Here is a 23,692-nt window from a genome sequence, read left to right on the forward strand (position 1 = left end):
ACATCATTGCATTCTGTTTTTATTCACAATTTGTACAGTGTCCCAACTTTTTTTGGAATTGGGTTTGTATATATACGCCCCCCCCTCATGTGAAACACATGATTCATGTACATATACGCCCCCCCCTCATGTCATACACACGATTCATGTATATATACGCCCCCCCCCTCATGTAATACACATGATTTATGTATATATATATATATATATATATATATATACGCCCCCCCTCATGTGATACACATGATTCATGTATATATACGCCCCCCCTCATGTGAAACACATGATTCATGTATATATACACCCCCCCCCTCATGTGATACACATGATTCATGTATATATACGCCCCCCCCCCCCCATGTGATACACATGATTCATGCATATATACCTCCCTCATGTGATACACATGATTCATGTATATATACGTCCCCCCCTTCATGTGATACATATGATTCAATACGCCCCCCCTCATGTGATACACATAATTCATGTATATATACGCCCCCCCCTCATGTGATACACATGATTCATGTATATATAAGCCCCCCCTCATGTGATACACATGATTCATGTATATATACGTCCCCCCCTTCATGTGATACATATGATTCAATACGCCCCCCCTCATGTGATACACATAATTCATGTATATATACGCCCCCCCCCCTCATGTGATACACATGATTCATGTATATATACGCCCCTCCCCATGTGATACCCATGATTCATATATATATATACGCCCCCCCCCCCCCCCCATACCACATCACGTGACTCAGAAGTGATGCTGACCTCTACTGCTCCCCTGGAATAAAGCTGGTACCAGACGTATCTGTTCAGTCTGTAAACGTGCTGGTGTGCCCAGACTGAGGTCTATTTTGATGTTACAGTCATTCTACAGAACAATTGCAGGATGACTGCATGATGATTGCATGATCTTCCAAAACATTGGAGCTAATTAATAAAAGCACACAGGATGTTCACTTTGCAAGGGAATTTTTCCCAGAGCTTAGTGAATGTGATGACATTTCATTAACTGTAATAATAAATGGTAACTTCCGTTCAAGTAGCGTTCTGTAAACTACCAATTCGTCCATCCCATGTAATGGAGATGAAAAGAGGGAAATGTATTTGTAGTCCAAATCAGAAGTGATAACCATAATTTCTTCCATAGATTGGAATGTGTGAAGCCACTGTAGGACAGAAAGTGTGGTATAAAAACCATAGGCCAAAATAAAGAAAAGCATCTGAAAAAACGAATGCAGCCTACAACCAAGGGCTGGTAAGCTACAATATATTACATTTATGTTCTGTACATTTTAACTATGTTGATTGAATATTGTAACTAATAATTGCTAGATAGGCTGACTGTCTATGTGGCTTGGAATCACAGTAATTATACAGTATACGGAAATACAGAAAGGTTTCTTCATCGTAAGAGCAGTAAAAATGTGGAATAGACTCCCTCCAGAGGTGGTTCTGGCCATCTCACTAGATTGCTTTAAAAAAGGCCTGGATTCTTTCCTAGGTTTACATAATATACATGGGTACTAATATTTATATGTAAAGTTGATCCAGGGAATATCCGATTGCCTCTCGGGGTATCAGGAAGGAATTTTTTCCCGTGCTGTAGCAAATTGGATCATGCTTTGCTGGGGTTTTTTTTGCCTTCCTCTGGATCAACTGTGGGTATAGTATTGTGCATATATAGGATTGTATGGTTGGGTTTTCTTTACTGTTTTTTGTTTTTTATTGGTTGAGCGGGTGGACTTTTTTTTCTATGTAAGCATATCTGTTCTTATGTAAATTATAGAGGATGGAGCAAATTGGCTTGTAATGCTGGTGAATTAGGTGCCTGAATGTGTAACTGCAGTATGAAGCATCAAGTAAGTAGTAAAGTAAAAGATTCCAGGAAAGGACATTTTGTTGTGCTCTTACGCATTCTGGTTTGCCTTCTGTTCTGCACTTGGCAATTGTCCTTCTCTTCTTACTGCTTTCATCACTCTAGGAAAAAGAGATGCTCCTAAAAATAAAAATTGAAAACATATTGAATTAGTATTTTTTTTTAAAGCAAATGTCATGACATTCATATGGGCGCTTCCACTTCTGACCCCCTCTTTCGGAAAACGCTAGTTACTTGGCTATATGGCAGATCCTTTGGCTTCAACATTTTTTGTGTCACTTATCAGAAAAAAAGTTAGCAGACCTATTTTTTTTTTCAAGGTGATAGCAAATCTAATTTATTTCTGACTTCACTTGCTGCATGCTTGTTCTAGGTCAGTGGTTCAAAAAATCCTGAACCCGGAAACATCCAAGCAACTAGCATTTTTAAGAGGAGGTTATCAATTGCAACCTCAATGTTCCTCTCTAAAGGGTTTCCTATAGTATTATTACGAGACTAACTTAGCAAAAAGTGAAAGTATATGTTTGACTTTCTGAAGGATATTCAAAGGAAGTAATAAAATCATCAGCTTTGTAAATAGCAGTAATAATTAATGTAGGTTTTATAATGACTGTACAGCCTTTTGAAAACTCTATTACATTAGGTAAAAAATATTAGGATTTAGCTTGTTACCATGAGGGAAACACAAGAACAGATGTCAGTAGTTCTCTGTACTCTCTATTGCATGTTTGCATAGGCACAGTATGTCTTCGCTTACCCCATGGGTATTAACTTCCCTCCAGAAAAAAATGATTAGCTACAGAGAATATACTGCTTAAAAAAGATCTTCAGTCAGACAAAAAAAAAAAACTAAAAGTCAGCAGCTACAAAACTATAGCTACTGACATTTAATGGCAGACCGCTGTTCTGTCTCCACGGGGAGGGGCAATCGAGTCTGCCAGACCCGCAGATCAGCTTTACCCTATGGCCAATGGGCGCGTTTCCCATTTCGCGGAAACGAGGCGACCTGCCACTGTATATGTACGGCGGCTGGTCGGCAGGTGGTTACGAGGGGGGAGGGGGGGGGCGGTTGGCGAACAGCAAAAATACGGCTCAACCGCACATTTCTTCCCCCGAAGTCTAAACAAAGCCTACTTGCTCCATGTTACCAGAAACATGGAAAACTTTTTTTTTTGATGCAAAAATAATTATACTAAAAAGTCTATAAATGTATTACCTGCCAATTGTTACTGACTTTAGGAGACTATACTAGGTTTATGGATTGTGTTCCTGGAATGTGTACGTCCATTAGGGTGTCAATGTGTCTTAGCTTTGAAAGCCTCTACCATAAAATACATATTTTTCCTGCATGCTATATTCTGTTTGCTCCCTTCAAAATTCTTCTTTCAGCCCATATACTGTAGTTGGTAATTACATGACCATGACATTTGACATCATGTGGGTATGTACGGTATGTAGCTTCTCTGGCCTTGAGACTTTGGTTTTGAAAGCACTCTCTATAATAAACAGAAAAATTGAAGTGTTCTACATGTTTACATTACTAACAACTCCTTGGGATTTATCTTGTTTAGTGGAATTCCATTATGTGATAGTATCTGTGCACAGACTAAGAGGAAACTATCAGAGGAGGGAAGGAGAGGGAAGAAGAGGGAAAGAGGGATGGTAAGAAATTGATGGAGAAGCTCCTGCAGTGAGGAACATCTAAGAAGAAGCCAACAGTATGCATGTAGAGATGAAAAAAGAGAACCCAGGTATTGGGTAGTTTAGAGAAACCATGGAACTGCCCTTTGGAAGGACCTAAGAAAACAGAAGAAAGAGATAATAAGAGGTGCAAAATGAAGTAAAGCAAAAAACATACACTATATTACCTAAAGTATTGGGACGCCTGCCTTTACACACACATGAACTTTAATGGCATCCCAGTCTGTAGAGTTTAATATTGAGTTGGCCCACCCTTTGCAGCTTTAACAGCTTCAACTCTTCTGGGAAGGCTGTCCACAAGGTTTAGGAGTGTGTCTATGGGAATGTTTGACCATTCTTCCAGAAGTGCATTTGTGAGGTTAGGCATTTATATGGACAAGAAGACCTGGTCCACAGTATCTGCTCTAGTTCATCCCGAAGGTGTTCTATCGGGCTGAGGTCAGAACTCTGTGCAGGCCAGTCAAGTTCCTTCACCCCAAACTCGCTCATCCATGTCTTTATGGACCTTGCTTTGTGCACTGCTGCGCAGTTATGTTGGGAGCATGAAATTGACCAAAATGTCTTTGTATGCTGACGCCTTAAGAGATCCCTTGACTGGAACTAAGGGACCAAGCCCAACCCCTGAAAAACAACCCAACACCATAATCCCCCCTCCAACAAATGATTTGGATTACACCCCCTGTAATTCATTTAGAGATAGGTGGTCAGGGAGCCATTCTGTTGAACTACTTCAGCCTCGGAGGGTTTTACCCCCTTTGTTACCCCCTGCGTTACTTTAACTGACAATTGCACGGACGTGCGACACTGTACCCAAATAAAGTTGATGTCCTTTTTTTCCCCCCACAAAAAGCTTTCTTTTAGTGGTAATTGATCACCTCTGCTGTTTTTTATTTTTTGCACTATAAATAAAAAAACGGGCAACAATTTTGAAAAAAAAAAAAAAATGTTTTACTTTCTGCTAGAATACATATCTAAAAAAATAAATAAAAAAATCGAATTTCTTCACCAATTTAGGCCAATAAGTATTCTGCTACATATTTATGGTAAAAAAAAATCCCAATATTGATTGGTTTGCGCAAACGTTATAGCGTCTACAAACGATAGGCTATTTTTATGGAATTTTTATTTATTTATTTTTTTTATATTTTGTGGGACTTCGACGTTGCGGCGGACAAATCAGACACCTAAATTACACTTTTTTGGGGACCAGTGACACTAATTCAGTGATCAGTGCTAAAAATATAGTAGAAAAATAGTGCTAATCACCAATGCAACTGCGCATAGGACAATAGTATAAAATATAAAGTGCCAATATAATATCCTATCAGTGATAGGTTAGACTAATCAATTGCATAAATAAATATTAAATAAATGAATAAATAAATAAATAAGTAAATGAATATAAGAGCAGCACGTCAAAAAAGTTAATTACGCCAAATGATATGCAAAAAGCTAATAGACCGCGCTCAAATACAGAAATAGTGCTTAACAATAGTGATCAAATAAATCCATTAATGATTGTGAATCTCCTTAAATAGCCAAAAAACCAACGTGATAAACTGTGTATAAATAAAGTCCAATTTTTGTGTATTTAGACTTTTCCTTTTCCTTTGTGTTAAGTCGCTTGTGCTCACGGAGATAGGTGTAGCCTCCACCAGGTTCCTTCACCAGGGGCCTTATGCACACATTAAATGCTTACCAGATGGATTTGACCCCATAACAGGCAGTCAAATCAGGCACCAGTATTAACAACAGCCGAGTAGGAATACAAGATCTCCATCTTCCCCCTGTCAGAACAGCAATCTGCCTTGTTTACATAGGCAGACAGCCGTTCTGCCTCTCCTGGCATCCCCTGTGTCCAATGAGCGCGCAATCGTGCCTCCGGCGGGGTGCATGCGCCCCCCGGTTGCCTTTTGCAGGAAATTACGTACAGGTACGTTGCTTCGCGCAATAGAGCTTACCTGCCGCAGTAAATATGCAGTAGGCGGTCAGTAAGTGCTCAATCATCCTCTTTTAGGCCACTCCCACTATTAGACACAGTTTGGTCATGCCCATTGTTCACTTTTGAAAGCATAACAGAACTTGTTTTTTAATTGTATCCCAGCAGGGTGGCTGATCATTTGACATGCTGTGCTTACTTTTTAAAGTAAACCAGGCCAACTACCTGTTATGGGTATTGTCCGTGTTTCCAGACTGTGTTTATACTGTTTAACCACTTCAGCTCTGGAAGGTTTTACCCCCTTAACCCCCCTGGCGGTATTCCCGAGTGGGGCTCGGGGTGGAATTTTAGTTCCATTAGCGGTAACTACGAGTCACACTCAGGGTACCGCCAGGGAGCTTCGCTGGATCCTGGAAGAGAGGGTACTTACCTTGTCCCTGGGATCCCGCAATGTATTCCTGCAGCATACGGCGGCCGGATCTTTCGCCTGATGCTGTGAGCCCCGGCTTCCATCTCCTGTGAGCGTCACGTCGCAGGGGGGTGGAACCGGCGGCAAATTCAAAAAGTTAAAAACACAAACACACTAATATATTGTAATCCTATTGGATTACATTACTAAAATAAATTGACCTTAGTTTGCCCCCCAATGCTTTCTCCAGTGCCCTTCCTGCATTTTTCCTGTACTTTGTGTCTGGAAACTGCAGAGCGACCATGGCATCAAAAAAGCACGCCGCCACCTCAAAAGCGGTATATGACCTGCTGGAAAACAGCGACAGTAATACAGAATCGCTTGCAGAATAGAGTGATAGCGATTCGTGGGGAAGTTCATCATCAGACACAGAAAGCGATTTCAGAGATGATCCTGCGACTGTGCCCAGCGATGTGCGAACTTGGTGCTCGATTGACTGCGGTACGGGGCACGCAAGGTTCCCGTTTACTGGAGCACCTGGTATCAAAGTGGATGTTGAAGATGACAACCCCTTGGCATACCTCCAACTCTTTTTGACCGATGAGGTTATTGAAAATATTGTTATGGAAACAAATCGGTACCAGGAGCAACAAGTTTTCAAGGAGCAGGATGTGGGAACCAGTGACCAAAGAGGACATCTGGAAGTTTCTGGGCCTAATTATTCTGCAGGGAGTGGTGGGAAAACCCCTGCAGAAGTGGGGCTTTTTGGATAGAGACTCAGAAGTTCCTGATCTTCAGATTGATTTCATTATGGAACTTTTACAGTTCGCTACTAAATAAAATTATTTTTGGTTCAATGACAAATTTTTCCGCCAAGACAGAGGAGTATCTATGGGGGCTAAATTTGCCCCCAGCTTAGTTAATCTGTTTATGGCCCAGTGGGAGGAGGACGTCATCTATGGCTGTAACCAACCTCAGATAATGCTCTGGGCGAGGTACATTGATGACGTCCTCCTCCTCTGGAATGGGACCAAAACGGATCTTGAGTCTTTTATGGAACATTTAAATCATAACACTAGGGGTATCTATCTAAATTTTGAGGCAAGCCAAAATACCATCAATTTTTTGGATTTGACTATTACAATTAACTGCAATAGGTTTGTTACTACAACATACTTCAAATCTACTGATTGGAACTCGTACATTCCTACTGACAGTTGTCATCATGATCCGTGGCTCCGGGCTGTCCCGAAGGGACAGTATATGAGACTCAAGAGGAACTGTACAGATCACAAGGATTTTATTTCCCAGTCACAAGTTCTCACTAAGAGATTTGTTAAAAAGGGGTATGACAACTCCTTCTTAGCCGATACCTTGAGAACTGTTGACTCTGTAGATAGGTCTGTTTTATTACAGACTAAGACACAGTCTAATAACATCAATTCCTCTTTTACCTCACCTTTTGTTACTTCATTTTCCACCCAACATAAAAGTATTAAGCAAATAATAGACAGACACTGGCACATTTTAAAAAATGATTGCACACTTAATAAGGCCTTACCAGAAAAGCCTAAAGTTGTATTCAGAGGAGTTCCAACTTTATGGGATAAACTTGCCCCTAATGTTCTTAATCCTCCTGAGGCTAAACCAAGCTTTTTGAGTAATCTTGTGGGTTACTACAGATGCAATAGGTGTCAAACCTACTCTGTTAACAAATGTAAACAAAGAAATGTGGAGATTTCATGTCCATGAGTACTGGTCTTACATTTTCTATTAAACCTTTTGTTTCATGCTCAAGCACAGGGGTAGTATATCTACTGCAGTGCCCATGTGGCCTGCAGTATATAGGGAGAACCAAACGCCCCCTTTTTGTTCGCCTTAATGAACATATAGCGAACATCAAGAAAGGTTTTAAGAATCACTCAGTATCCAAGCATTACCTTTTGAAACACAATAAAGATCCTAATAATACTATCTTTTTGGGCATTGATAAATTTAGCCCACATTGGCGTGGTGAGCCCCTTATTAGAGGTTTATCCAGACTGGAAATGTCTTGGATTTATAGTGCTAAAACTTTCACTCCTTTTGGCCTAAACGTTGACACAGATGTGAACGCTTTTACTGATAACTCTTGAATTCCTGACTGGTTGATGTTTTTTATTTACTGTAAGCATTTATGTTTGTGAACTTTGTGTGAGTCGCAATTAGCATATTTGTGTGCGCTAACTTAAATATAGTTAGAGCATTGGTTATTCTCCTGTTAGTCTCCCATAATCAAGTGCTTCCATCTGTATAACCATTAGATTTTTAGTTATGGATATATGTCAGGTATTATTGTTTATTTATACATAACTTTCAATATAATACCTGACCTCCAACTCATTGGTATAAGCCATTTAGGTTTGTCCCATAGGATATAATGTATTTATTAATGTTTGAGTTGAGCTACCACCGCCATTTAAATATTGAGCCTTTTTTTACCTAGGTAGGCGGTTAACTATTGCTGTGGATATTCAAATTTACAGTATGGTGCCCCGTCGGTATGCCACATACATTTTTTGGTGGTTGGGCTGCCTATTGAATATATTTATGTATTTTATTATATTTATCATTATTATATATTTTATCATATATAATTTTATATATATTTTTTATCTCCAGTGGGTTGACCCACTCTCCGGGTTAATGCGGCATCTGATCATAGATGTCACTGGAGGTCGTTTTGGATCTGGATGCCTTTTGTATTATTAATAGCAGTTGTTCAAAGATCCCTTTAAGGATGCATATTAATTTATTTTTTCCAGCCAAGTGATAGTCATTTATGGCCGCTATTAGCAAGCTTCCCTGATCAAAATAGGTGCCCGCTGTACGCTGTTGCGGCTCAGACAGGGGCGGTACTTGCTTGTTGGTTTGTTATATTGCATATAAGTGGTGGAGTCAGCACGCCGCCCGTGTCCCCAGGAAGGCGTCAGCTGTGACGAAATGCATTGGGATTGGCGTGCTGACGTCACCACGTGGAACCCAGAAGTCGGGTGACTGTGCATCTTGCCGGCTTTTCTTATTACAGCGCTGTTTTTATTCATCTAAATGTGAGTTCTCTACTTTGCTTTATTAAATACTGTTTTATACATACTTCACCATGGAGGCTTCTATTTTTTATATATGTTGAAAACGCGGTGGAGGCTGTTGTGTGTCCTATATTGCCTGAGTTACCCTTTGAAGGATACCTCATCCATTATCGATCTGGTATACTGCGGTGATCCGTGGTCTGTCTGTACTGTGGTGGCTTATTATCTGGTTCCATTAAGGATATTGAAAGGCATACTTTCTACCATCTTCTGATAAGCATATGAGCTTGTCTGTCTAACGGATGCACTGTGGAGGAAGATTGAATACAGCTGTGGTGGAGGATTTCACATTTCTTTCTCTACACAGAATATACATTCTGCACATATGTTTTGGACTTTAATTTCGTTTCTGCATTGTGCACTTATAATGATTTTTTTGAGCTATAATTAATATAGTTGTGAACACACTTAATTGTTGTGAGCACAGGATTTTTTGCTGCACTTTTTTGCACCTTTTTTATTTTTCTTTTCTTTTCTTTATTGGAATTGATTATATGTTTGACTCATTACTGCACATGTGTATTATTTAATATTTATTATGTCTCACTGACATATATTTATCACAATTAGCGTAGCTATATTATTATTTATAGAAGTGGTATTGGACCACCAACAAATTACTAGCCACTTCTTTTTTTGGCATGGTCATGTTGGAATACACATTTTCGCTCATTATGAAATATTTGCACTTTGCAAATAATGAAGACTTTGATGAGACATCTCATCCAGCTCCAAAACTCAAAAATATTTGTTACGTTTATCACATTATTCTGAAAAATTTCCAGCAAACCTTTATATACCAGATAGAGACATTTGTATCAACGAAAGTCTAATGGCCAGGGGCATTGCTAGGTGGTAAAAAGACCAGGGGCTGCAGCCCGAAGGTAAATTTGATAACCCCTCCCACACGTCCCACCCAAGCTCCACCCAATGCCCTTTCCCCTCACTCCTGCCCAATACCCCACCATAAAATGACTCACCCTTCGCAGCTATAACAGGCACAGATGTTGGATGAGAAGCCCTGACCTCACAAATGTGCTTCTGGAAGAATAGAATCAAAATAGTCAGGGAGGGAGAGAGGGATAGAAAGGGAGAGAGGGAGCGAGAGGGAGAGGGAGGGATAGAAGGAGAGAAAGGGATATAAGGAGAGAGAGGGATTGAAGGAGAGAGAGGGATAGAGGGAGACAGAGGGATAGAGAGGGAGATAGAGGGATAGAGAAGGAGATAGAGGGATAGAGAAGGAGAGAGAGGGATAGAGGAAGAGAGAGGGATAGAAGGAGAAAGAGGGATAGGAGAGAGGGATAGAAGGAGAGCGAGGGATAGGAGAGAGGGATAGAAGGAGAGAGAGGGAGGGAAGGAGAGAGAGGGAGGGAAGGAAAGGGAGAGAGAAGGAGAGGGAGAGAGAAGGAGAGAGAGGGAGAGAGGGAGAGAGAGGGATAGAAGGAGAGAGAGGGATAGAAGGAGAGAGAGGGATAGAGGGAGAGAGAGGGAGGGATAGAGGGAGAGAGAGGGAGGGATAGAAGGAGAGAGAGGGAGGGATAGAAGGAGAGAGAGGGAGGGATAGAAGGAGAGAGAGGGAGGGAAGGAGAGAGATGGATAGAGGGAGAGAGAGAGGGATAGAAGGGGAGAGAGGGAGAGAGAGAGGGATAGAAGGAGAGAGAGGGATAGAAGAGAGAGAGGGGGATAGAGGGAGAGAGGGGGATAGAGGGAGAGAGAGGGATAGAGAGGGATAGAGAAGGAGAGAGAGGGATAGAGGGAGAGAGAGGGAGAGAGAAGGAGAGAGAGGCATAGAAGGAGAGAGAGGGATAGAGGGAGAGAGAGGGATAGAGGGAGAGAGAGAGGAGGGTAGTGAAAGAGGGGGGTAGTGAGAGTGGGAGAAGGGGAAGTAGTGAGAGAGAGGGGGAGGGGGGTAGTAGTGAGAGAGAGGGGGAGGGGGTAGTAGTGAGAGAGAGGGGGAGGGGGGAAGTAGTGAGAGAGGGGGGGAGGGGGGTAGTAGCGAGAGGGGGGGGAAGTAGTGAGGGAGGGGGTAGTAGTGAGAGAGGGAGAGGGGGTAAGTGGTGAGAGAGGGGGTAGTGAGAGGGAGGGGGGTGGTAGTGAGGGAGGGGGGTAGTAATGCGAGAGGGGGAGGGGGGAAGTGGTGAGAGAGGGGGGTAGTGAGAGAGAGGGGGAAGGGAGTGAGAGAGGGGGAGGGGATAGTAGTGAGAGAGGGGGAGGGGGGTAGTAGTGAGAGAGGGGGAGGGGGGTAGTAGTGAGAGAGGGGGAGGGGGGTGGTAGTGATAGAGGGGGAGGGGGGAAGTAGTGAGAGAGGGGGAGGGGGGACGTAGTGAGAGAGGGGGGTAGTGAGAAAGAGGGGGGAGGGGTGGTAGTGAGGGAGGGGGGTAGTAGTGAGAGAGGGGAAGGGGGTGTTAGGGAGGGGGTAGTAGTGAGAGAGGGGGAGGGGGGAAGTAGTGAGAGAGGGGGGTAGTGAGAGAGAGGGGGGGTAGTGACGGAGGGGGGTAGTAGTGAGAGAGGGGGAGGGGGGAAGTAGTGAGAGAGGGGGGTAGTGAGAAAGAGGGGGGAGGGGGTGGTAGTGAAGGAGGGGGGTAGTAGTGAGAGAGGGGGAGGGGGGTGGTAGTGAGAGAGGGGGAGGGGGGAAGTAGTGAGAGAGGGGGAGGGGGGACGTAGTGAGAGAGGGGGGTAGTGAGAAAGAGGGGGGAGGGGTGGTAGTGAGGGAGGGGGGTAGTAGTGAGAGAGGGGGAGGGGGTGTTAGGGAGGGGGTAGTAGTGAGAGAGGGGGAGGGGGGAAGTAGTGAGAGAGGGGGGTAGTGAGAGAGAGGGGGGGTAGTGACGGAGGGGGGTAGTAGTGAGAGAGGGGGAGGGGGGAAGTAGTGAGAGAGGGGGGGTAGTGAGAAAGAGGGGGGAGGGGGTGGTAGTGAGGGAGGGGGGTAGTAGTGAGAGAGGGGGGGTAGTGAGAGAGAGGTGGGAGGGGGGCAGAGCCAGTAACACTTACCAAGTCCAGGAACCGGCGCTGACACCATCCATCCATCCATCCCGCAGCTGAATCCTTCCTGCCCCGTCCAGCTTCAGTCAGTTTCTCTGATGGCAGGGAGGTGGGTGGAGCCGATTTCAGGCGCGGAGGATGAAATGAAAATCATCCTGCGCTCTGAATGCTGGGGGAGGAGGGGGAGCCTCACATGATGACGAGTTATGACACACCCCCACACAAGGCTGACCTCACTGGTTGCTAGACGCCAAGCGGCTAGCAACCAGTGTGGTGGGCTGGCCAGGCCGCGAGACAGGGCAGAGGATAGACTGAGTGACCCGGGGCTACTAATGATTTCTTCCAAAGATGACACCTGGGGGTTTTCGGGGGCACATTTGGGGCTATAGCCCAGGTAAGACCCCCCCCCCCCCCCTGCCGACGCCACTGCTAATGGCCTACAAAGGTAGACACAGCTGGATACAGTATATAGCATTAAAGAGAGCACAATTTGGCATAAAATCATTCATGCTATGTGAATCCAGCACTGGTTACATATGGAATTCGGTCCTATACACCGGGAAAGGAACCAAATTCAATGAACGATTCAGACGTTATGGAATGGCAACCGCTTTGGTTCTTACGTTGATTGAGCCATTGCTGAATTAGGGGTACTGTGTAACTACAGACAATTGTTACACTTCTCCAAAACTCTATGAGTTAGTTCTTCACAACAAGACGGATGCATATGGGACCGTTAGGGCTAACCGGCGTGACATGCCGCCAACCTTTGCCAATAAAAAGCTCAAGGCAGAAGAAATAGTTGCCTGGCAGAATGGCAAAATGATGGCACTGAGATGGCATGACCAGAGGCGTAACTAGAACCTTCAGGGCCCCGATGCAAGAAACCATGAAGGGCCCCCCAGACCCCTGGCCGGGGCCCTTCCCTTCAAGCCCGGGGCTCTTCCCACTAATCCTGGGGCTCTTTACTCTCATTGCATGGCCTTTTATTATGGTCCCGCATCAGGATCCTTTCACAAGTTCTGCAGTGGGCCCCCTTCCTGCAATCTTGGGGCCTCCCCACACTGGTGAAATGCCAGGGCCCGGTCGCAAGTGTGACCTTTGAGATCCTAGAAGTTCACCCACTGGTTTGCTACCGGGCCCCCTGGAGCATGGGGCCCGGTAGCGATTGCAACCCCTGCAACCCCTGTAGTTACGCCCCTGGGCATGACAAAAAAGATGTGTGCCTAATAAGTACCATTCACAACACCTCTACTGTCATCGTACACACAAAAGGTGGAAAAGACATGAAATTAAACCACTCGTGATGGATTACAATAACACCATGGGAGGTGTGGACAGAGCTGACCAGGCCATGACTTTTTATCAACAAAAATACAGTAATCAGTGCTAAATAATATGCACTGTTACTGTATAAATGACACTGACAGGGAAGGGGTTAATACTAGGGTGATCAAGGGGTTAAATGTAAGCCTAAATGTGCTTACTAACTGTGGAGGGGGGGTGGGGGGCTCTGAGAAAGGCACACAGAGATCGGTGTTTCAGCTTAGCTGAAACACACAATCTCACTGTGCCTGTGTGACAGGAGAGCCACCTGCTTTGTTTACATAGGCAGACGGCTCTCCTGTCAGTTTCTTTGAAGATTGCGAGAGGCCGGCGGCGATTGAGCCTGCTCCTCCCACGGTCTGGCTCCCGCTGTGTATAATCAGGCCGCGTGCACATAATCATGTACATCTACGTGAATATGCACAGCCGCCCTGCCGCAGTAAATCTGCGTGGGGCGGTCGGTAAGTGGTTAAATATTGATAATTTTAGTTTCTAATAAGAGTTCTATTATTTTTTTTAGGTTCTCAGTAAAAAAAAAAAAAACAATGTGCTCTATCAGTAAATTTTCCATGTTCTGTCAGTAAAAAAAAGTGGCAGGATGTTGGCAACCCTGGTTGGAGGGTTTGAGAGTAGGGATGATCGAACGATTCGGGTCGACCATCGGCTCGACCCGAACATTGACTGTTCGTGGTTCGCCCGAATTCCGAACTTTTTGCTGAAAAAGTTCGGAGTTCGGCAACCAGAACCGACCAAAATGCAATGGGACAGGAAATGGGCTTTAAAAGCCCGTGATTGGACCAGAACCATCAGTAAAAGCCAATTGAGGGGGCAGGAGAATGCTAGGAATGTGATTGGAGTGACTAGGGGGTCCAGAGGCCAATCATTAGTGAATACGCCCCCCCCAGTATATAAGATAGCCCCCTCCAAATTCCTAGCATTGTAATACAGGGCTGTGGAAGAGAGTGGAAGCAGTTCTGTTACTTCTGCTCTCAAAGTGTTATTTAGCAATTATTAGTGTGAGGAAAGGGATATCTAGTGTAGTTAGGGTGCTATTTTCCACTTTAGTTAGATTCAAAATTTAGTTTCTGTAGGGAAAGTGTTAAGTGCCAGGGTGACCGTAGTGTAGTGTAGGGTGAACTGACTCTGACTGCTATGGCAGAGTGACCAAACCCTTCCATGTCAGGGTGACCGCTATAGAGAAAAGATCGTTACTCTTAGAACACTTATAGAACAGGGATATGGCTCCGCTATTTTCACACCTTGCCGGTTTTGTAGCAAGCGTTTTTTTGGGCATTTTTTGGGGGTTATTGGAGGCAGGCATAACATCAGAACTTCTGTGTAGGGGAATATATACACACACACTTATATGTATATATACACATACACATATATAGGTGTCAAAGTAGCAGAACACTATGCTTGCGCTAATGAAATAATTAACACCCATATGGCTTCTCTGCTATCACACCTATATGTGTATATGTGTATAAATACATATAAGTGTGTGTGTATATATATATACCCTTATACAGAAGTTCAGATGTTTTGCCTGCCTCCAAAGACCCCAAAAAAATGCCCATTTGCATTGCAGGCAAAACATCTGAACTTCTGTATAGGGGTATATATACACACACACACACACTTATATGTATTTATACACATACACACATATAGGTGTGATAGCAGAGAAGCCATATGGGTGTTAATTATTTAATTAGCGCAAGCATAGTGTTCTGCTACTTTCACACCTATATATATGTGTATGTGTATATATACATACATGTGTGTGTGTATATATACCCCTACACAGAAGTTCTGATGTTATGCCTGCCTCCAAAGATGCCCAAAAAATGCCCAAAAAAAACACCAGCTACAAAAACGCCCAGGTGTGTTTTTGCAGCAGGCGTTTTTTTTAGGCATTTTTTTGGGGTCTTTGAAGGCAGGAATAACATCAGAACTTCTGTGTAGGGGTATATATACACACACACATGTATGTATATATACACATACACATACATAGGTGTGAAAGTAGCAGAACACTATGCTTGCGCTAATGAAATAATTAACACCCATATGGCTTCTCTGCTATCACACCTATATGTGTGTATGTATATAAATACATATAAGTGTGTGTGTATATATACCCCTATACAGAAGTTCAGATGTTTTGCCTGCCTCCAAAGACCCACAAAAAATGCCCAAAAAAACGCCTGCGCCAAAAAAAAAACGCCCAGGTGTGTTATTGCAGCCGTTTTTTTTGGGCATTTTTTTGGGGTCTTTGGAGGCAGGCAAAACATCTGAACTTCTGTATAGGGGTATATATACACACACACTTATATGTATTTATACACAAACACATATAGGTGTGATAGCAGAAAAGCCATATGGGTGTTAATTATTTCATTAGCGCAAGCATAGTGTTCTGCTACTTTCACACCTATATATGTGTATGTGTTTATATATACATATAAGTGTGTGTGTATATATACCCCTACACAGAAGTTCTGATGTTATGCCTGCCTCCAATAACCCCCAAAAAATGCCCAAAAAAACGCTTGCTACAAAACCGGCAAGGTGTGAAAATAGCGGAGCCATATCCCTGTTCTATATTAATTCTAATACAAACAAACTTTTTTTTTCTGGTTATGGACATGCTACAGAGCTGAAACTTCACAGGTACACTTTTTAGACCCCCCCCCCCCCAGACACTAAATCCAAAGAAATCTCTTTTTTTTTTCAATAATTTTTTTCATTAATTGGCTCTCTATCAAAAATGACAATTTTGTGTGATTAATAGTCCCTGGGGCATGACCCAGAACCCTAGGAACTTTTTAGGGGCATTTATTGGGTTTTAGGGCTTCAAAATGGTGTTTTTTGATTACCGAAGTTCGGGTCCCATTGATTTCAATGGGGTTCTGAAATCCGGGCCGAACTTTCGGGGAAAGTTTGGGTGTTCTTGTCGAACTGAACTTTTGAAAAGTTCAATCATCCCTATTTGAGAGTACATTCCTGTGATAGGCAGTATTTTGGTAAAGGTGAACCTAACCATTTAACCACTTGACTGCAGGGAGATTTACCCCCCTTTATGACCAGGCCATTTTTTTGCCATACAGCATTGCAGTATTTTAACTGACATCTGCTAAGTCAGGCAATGTTGTACCCAAATAAAATTTATGTCATTTTTTTTATCTCAAATAGAGCTTTCTTTTGGTGGTATTTGATCACCTCTACATTTTTTTATTTTTTTGCGCTATAAACAAAAAAACACAGACATGTTTTAAAAAAAAAAAAAAAAAAACAATATTTTTTTCATTTCTGCTATAAAACATATCCAACAAATGATTGAAAAAAAATCAAATTTCTCCAAAAATTTAGGCCAATATGTATTCTGCTACATATTTTTGATTTAAAAAAAAATCCCAATCATGCCTCGTACACACGTGCAGATTGATCGGCCGATTTTCAGCTTGTTAGTATGATGCTTCAGACAGCCGACAGCGCACTTTTGGCCGAAAAGAATCTGTCGTGCAAGCATTAAAATTTTTGTATGCCGACACCAGAGCGGCCTATTGTTCGCCAGTCAATACAGAATTCGGCCGACAGACAGCAGATTTGCAAGACTGGGCATGCTCAGAAAAGAAAAAACACAGGGAAAGTTAACCATCACATGACATCACTTCTGCAGTCGGCTGTAGGCGGCGGACAAAATTCTTGTGCAGTCTTTTGCACTTTTCAACAGACACGACAGCCCGGGGACAAAAGACTGCCGATCGTTCGGCCGACGATCTGCACGTGTGTATGGGGCATAAGCGTATATTGATTGGTTGCACAAAAGTGATCGCTTCTACAAACTATAGAATATTTTTATTTATCTATTTTTTTTTTTTACTAGTAGTGGTGGTGATCAGCAACTTATAGTGGGAATGTGATATTATGGCAGACATTCGGACACTGCAACTTTTGACACTTTTTGGGACCAGTGACACTAATACAGTGATCAGTGCTAAAAATATGCACTGTTACTGTACTAATGACACTGGCTGGGAAGAAGTTAACTTCAGGGGTGCTCAAAGGGTTAACTTTGTGCCTAGCCAGTGTTTTACTTTACTGTGGGAGTTGCTTTTGCTAGGGGAAGAGATGGAATTTATTTCCTGTTTTGCAGAGACACAAATTTAATCCCTTCCCTCCTGTCAGAATGGGCGATCGGCCTTGTTTACATAGACAGATTGCTGTTCTGCCTCTCTGCCTAACGAGCGGAGGGTGCCGAACGACATCGGGTACGGTGAACCCGCTGATCAGCTTCCACTGTGTGAAATCACAGCAGAAGCCAGCTGTCAGTGGTGTGCATGTGCGCCCCCTACCCGGAAGTGTTGGATCACGTATATATATATATATATATATATATATATATATATATATATACAGTGGGTACGGAAAGTATTCAGACCCCCTTAAATTTTTCACTCTTTGTTATATTGCAGCCATTTGCTAAAATCATTTAAGTTCATTCTTCTTCCTCATGAATGTGCACATAGCACCCCATACTGACAGAAAAACACAGAATTGTTGACATTGTTGCAGATTTATTAAAAAAGAAAAACTGAAATATCACATGGTCCTAAGTATTCAGACCCTTTGCTGTGACACTCATATATTTAACTCAGGTGCTTCCCATTTCTTCTGATCATCCTTGAGATGGTTCTACACCTTCATTTGAGTCCAGCTGTGTTTGATTATACTGATTGGACTTGATTAGGAAAGCCACACACCTGTCTATATAAGACCTTCCAGATCACAATGCATGTCAGAGCAAATGAGAATCATGAGGTCAAAGGAACTGCCTGAAGAGCTCAGAGACAGAATTGTGGCAAGGCACAGATCTGGCCAAGGTTACAAAAAGATTTCTGCTGCACTTAAGGTTCCTAAGAGCACAGTGGCCTCCATAATCCTCAAATGGAAGACGTTTGGGACGACCAGAACCCTTCCTAGAGCTGGCCGTCCGGCCAAACTGAGCTATCGGGGGAGAAGAGCCTTGGTGAGAGAGGTAAAGAAGAACCCAAAGATCACTGTGGCTGAGCTCCAGAGATGCAGTCAGGAGATGGGAGAAAGTTGTAGAAAGTCAACCATCACTGCAGCCCTCCACCAGTCGGGGCTTTATGGCAGAGTGGCCCGACGGAAGCCTCTCCTCAGTGTAAGACACATGAAAGCCCACATGGAGTTTGCTAAAAAAACAAACACCTGAAGGACTCCAAGATGGTGAGAAATAAGATTCTCTGGTTTGATGAGACCAAAATAGAACTTTTTGGCCTTAATTCTAAGCGGTATGTGTGGAGAAAACCAGGCACTGCTCATCACCTGTCCAATACAGTCCCAACAGTGAAGCATGGTGGTGGCAGCATCATGCTGTGGGGGTGTTTTTCAGCTGCAGGGACAGGCAGACTGGTTGCAATCGAGGGAAAGATGAATGCGGCCAAGTACAGGGATATCCTGGACAAAAACCTTCTCCAGAGTGCTCTGGACCTCAGACTGGGCCGAAGGTTTACCTTACAACAAGACAATGACCCTAAGCACACAGCTAAAATAACGAAGGAGTGGCTTCACAACAACTTCGTGACTGTTCTTGAATGGCCCAGCCAGAGCCCTGACTTAAACCCAATTGAGCATCTCTGGAGAGACCTAAAAATGGCTGTCCACCAACGTTTACCATCCAACCTGACAGAACTGGAGAGGATCTGCAAGGAGGAATGGCAGAGGATCCCCAAATCCAGGTGTGAAAGACTTGTTGCATCTTTCCCAAAAAGACTCCTGGCTGTATTAGATCAAAAGGGGGCTTCTACTAAATACTGAGCAAAGGGTCTGAATACTCAGGACCATGTGATATTTCAGTTTTTCTTTTTTAATAAATCTGCAACAATGTCAACAATTCTGTGTTTTTCTGTCAGTATGGGGTGCTATGTGTACATTCATGAGGAAGAAGAATGAACTTAAATGATTTTAGCAAATGGCTGCAATATAACAAAGAGTGAAAAATTTAAGGGGGTCTGAATACTTTCCGTACCCACTGTATATATATATATACATGATCTGACGCACAAGTACCATCCTGTAGCAGTAACACTGTTATAGGGCAGTCCTAAGGTGGTTAAAAAGCCTAATTATGAAGTACATTGCCCCAATTAGAGGGGTCTGACAGTTTTTTTTTCCTGCCTCTAATCTCCCCTGCATGTTCGCCTATATGTCCATGCACACATAGGCTTTTAGCAGCGTTTAGTGTCAGGGGCTTTTAGAGGCAGAAAAACCTCCACTGCCGATGTGTTCAGAAGCAGCAGAATTTTGTCAGAAAAAAACGCTTGAGCATTAATTTATTTCAATGGCCAGAATAAATTAATATTCTTGCCAATGAAATGAATTAATTCCCGAACACTCCTAAAAGCTTGTAAAAGCTATACACTTACAAGGGTCAGGTTTTTTTTTTTTCTGCCAAAACGCTGCTGCCAGGAGGAAAGACTTCTAGGAGAGTTTGCAAAGTGTCCGGTATGCATGAGTCCTTATGCCCCGTACACACGTGCAGATTATCTGCAGACTTTTGTCTGCAGACTTACCTTTTCTATGTAGTGCAAGGGCCTGCCGGATTGCATACAAATTGAAAGTGTTTAGGTTTGACCTCATATTATATGGTTTTGGTAAGTCTGCAGACAAAAGTCTGCAGATAATCTGCACGTGTGTATGAGGCATTAGGCCCCATTCACACCTCAGTGTTCTGTAGCTTGAAGCTCCACGACGCTGGAAGAGAAAAAAATAAATTATTCTCTATGGTTCACGTCTCCACTCCAAGTCAGCTGAAGCCAAACACCTGAAGCTCCAAAAAGTTCTGGACCTTTTTTTTTAGCTCAAATTGGGCAGATATGAGGGTTTTTGGCGCATTTTTATTCCCATGGAAATTATTGGAAACACTCCATTTGTGGTTTTTGTATGCATTCGCACGTTTTGTCACAAGTTTTTGCACGATTTTCTGCTCAAGTCAAAAAATATAAACAATAAAAAAGTAATAATATATCAATAAATAAATGTAAAATAAATACATAAATTACTAAAAATCATCATAAATAAATAAAACAAATAATAATGTAATAATACATAAATAAACAATAATTAACCCCTAACCTTAAAAAAAGAATAAATTAATTATTATAAGGGATAATAATAATAATGATAATAAATAATAACAAATAAACACCCAAACCCCCAACAAAAAAAATGTATTACTATTAGTATTAATAATAATAATAATAATAATAATCATGTATTTATTTATTTTGTGTTAGAGTTAGGGTGTTTAGTTATTTATTAATATTACTGCATTTTTTAAGGGTTAAGGTTAGGGGTTGATTACTTATTTATTATTACTTAGTATTCATTTATTGAATTCATTTATTATTTATTTATGATTATTTTTATTTATTTGTGTATTTATTTTACATTTATTTATTCATTTAGTATTTTCATTATTATTATTATTAGTAGTAGTAGTATTAACACCCTAACCCTAATAAAAATAAATACATAAATGACCCTAACTCCGAATCCTAACCCTAACCCTAACCCCTAAATCCTAATCTTAACTCTAACCCTGTACCCTAAGAAAAAATAAAAGTAACAATAAATAAATAATAATAAAAAAAGATATAAAAGCTAATGGAAAAGCTAAAAAGCTGAAATACCTGCCGGTAGCTATAAATGATGCAACAGATGATAGTTTTATCTATTGGCTGAAAAAAAAAAAAGCTAAAGGGCTCTTTCACACGGTCCGCTCCGTAGGCGGATCCGTGTTGCTCAGCAGGGATCGATCCGCGATCCCCGCTGAGCCGGGCGGATGACAGCTCCGTCTCCGCTTGCAGAGCGGAGAGGGAGGTGTCTCAGCACACGCTGCCCTCTATGGGGGATCGGATGAGAGCGGACCGCTTGTCCGCTGTCATCAGATCCGCTCCGCTCCGATTACTGAACGGATGGAAAAATAGGGTTTCCATCCGTCCAGATTTCACGCACAGGATCGGATGCGGATGGCAGCGGGTGTCAGCGGAGGTGTCTCCACTGACACCCGCTGCCCCATAGAGCTGCAAGGAGGATCCGATCAGATCCGCCTAAAAAACTGACAGGCGGATCTGATCGGACCGCCCGTGTGAAAGAGCCCTAAAAATGCTGTATAAAAACACACAAAAAATGGAAGCAAGCGAGTTTTATACGTATAGCATAGTCACTTAAACAGGTGTACATGTGTCTGCACATAAATAGGAAAAAAAAAATGTTCTGCTTGTCACCACTTTACAAGTTTCACACTATAACATGTGTTTTTATGGTGGATTTTTCTTTCAATAGAGAAAAAGAATAAAGAAAAAATGCCAAACAAATCTGAAAGTGGCGGTTTTTTTTTTTTTTTTCAGGTCAGTGTGCATGAGCTTTTTAAAAAAGACTATGATGTCAAAAAAAGACACGCAAAGCAACTGGCACATAACAGCGAGCACATGTGATTAGCCAATGGCTTGAGAATAAATATAAATACACAGACAATAATCAAGCATAAAAAGCTAAGTGCTGATAAATAGCAAGGATTACTGACAGCTCAGCACACCTTAAGATAACAAGACATTTTATGCTGCAATCCTTTGATACAGCAATAGGATTTCACATATTGGCTGCTCACAGAAGCAAGCAATTGCCGCCGGCTGTAATATTATTCAGTTCCACAGATAGCCGACTGCTACTAAAGTACTAAATGAAACAGGAGGTCATCACTTTTATTGCAGCTTACAGATTTAAACGATATCACAGTTAGTGCCGGTTCACACCGACTCGCAGGCAGTTCACACTGCCATATGAGCACTGCTTGGGGTGCCAATACAAAGTTAACAACAACCCCAGATTCGTTTGCATATCGCAGTGCAAAGTGTCAGTTTGGACAGGAATCAGATTGCACCCATGCGATCCGATTCTGGTGCGGCCCAAAAAAAGGGTCCTGTGCAACTTTGGTCTGAATGTGATGTGAATTCAGCCATGCCATCTGCCTGGCTGAATTCGCATCGCACAGACATTACATGTGATTGGCACAGCAGTGTGGTGCCAATCACATGCGGTGTCTGACATCGCATATGTGTGAACCGGCATATAGGGTTCACACACATGCAAATTTCCCAGCACTTTAGCACACCCAGGGAGCTGTAGGTGCTGCATACAGCTTTCTATAAACTCACGCTTCTTTGCATTGGCGATAACCTGTGCACATGCGCCCGCTGTATTTCCGCTGTAAAAGTTTAGCATTTGGGAAATAAATTGGAATTGCATAAAATGCCCATAAAATCTCCTAAAGCTAGCCTTACACTGTAAGATTTTGGCTCTTACGTTTATACAGAAATTCTGAAAAATGAATCTTCAGAACAGAACATCCCAGGCATATTAACCACTTGACCTCTGGAAGATTTACAGGCCATTTTTTGCCATACGTCACTGTGTTACTCTAACTTACAATTGCACGATCATGTGACACTGTGCCCAAAAAAAAAAAAATGATGTTCTTTTTTCCCACAAATAGAGCTTTCATTTGGTGGTGCTTTAACAAATTGCTTACTGGGCACATATTACCCCTTGCTGCCCAGGCCAATATTCAGCTTTCAGCGCTGTCACACTTTGAATGACAATTGCACGGTCATGCTACACTGTACCCATATGACATTTTTTTTTTTTACAGAAATAGAGCTTTCTTTTGGTGGTATTTAATCACCACTGGGGGTTTTTTTTTTTTGCTAAACAAACATTTTGAAAAAAAAAAACAAAACCGTTTTAATTGTTTGTTATAAAATTTTCCAAACAGTTAATTTTTCTCCTTCATTGATGTGCGCTATTGAGGCTGCACTGATGGGCACTGATAGGCTCTGATAAGGCGGCACTGATGAGGCTGCCCTGATATGTGGCACTGATGGACACTGATATGCGGCAATGAGAGGTGGCACTGATAGGCAGCACTGGTGGGCACTGATAGGTGGTACTAATAGACACTGGTAGGTGGCACTAATAGGTAGCACTGATAGGTGACATTGATAATGAGGCATTGATTAGCAGCACTGATGAGCACTGATAGGTGGCACTGGTGGGCACTGATAGGTGGCATTGGTTAGCAGCACTGGTAGGGACAGTGTAGGACCAATGTCCCTCTTACAGAAGCCAGTGATTGGCTTTATTCTTTTCTCCTCACGCTATCAGCCTGAGGCAAAAAAAAGCCAATGACCGGCTTCTGTTTACATCATGTGATCAGC

General features: G+C 42.5%; 1 protein-coding gene across 1 annotated transcript in view; it reads right to left on the reverse strand.

Moving 5' to 3' along the window:
• ERICH6 (glutamate rich 6) overlaps positions 1-23,692 on the reverse strand; it is a 231,006-nt gene that overhangs the window by 190,279 nt on the left and 17,035 nt on the right. The window contains exon 2 of the mRNA XM_082251532.1: positions 1,939-2,023. Coding sequence (XP_082107658.1) covers positions 1,939-2,023 — 85 coding nt within the window. The remainder of the gene's footprint in view (positions 1-1,938; positions 2,024-23,692) is intronic.

Source organism: Pelophylax lessonae (assembly GCF_965119305.1).
Source record: "Pelophylax lessonae genome assembly, chromosome: 3".
NCBI lineage: Eukaryota > Metazoa > Chordata > Amphibia > Anura > Ranidae > Pelophylax > Pelophylax lessonae.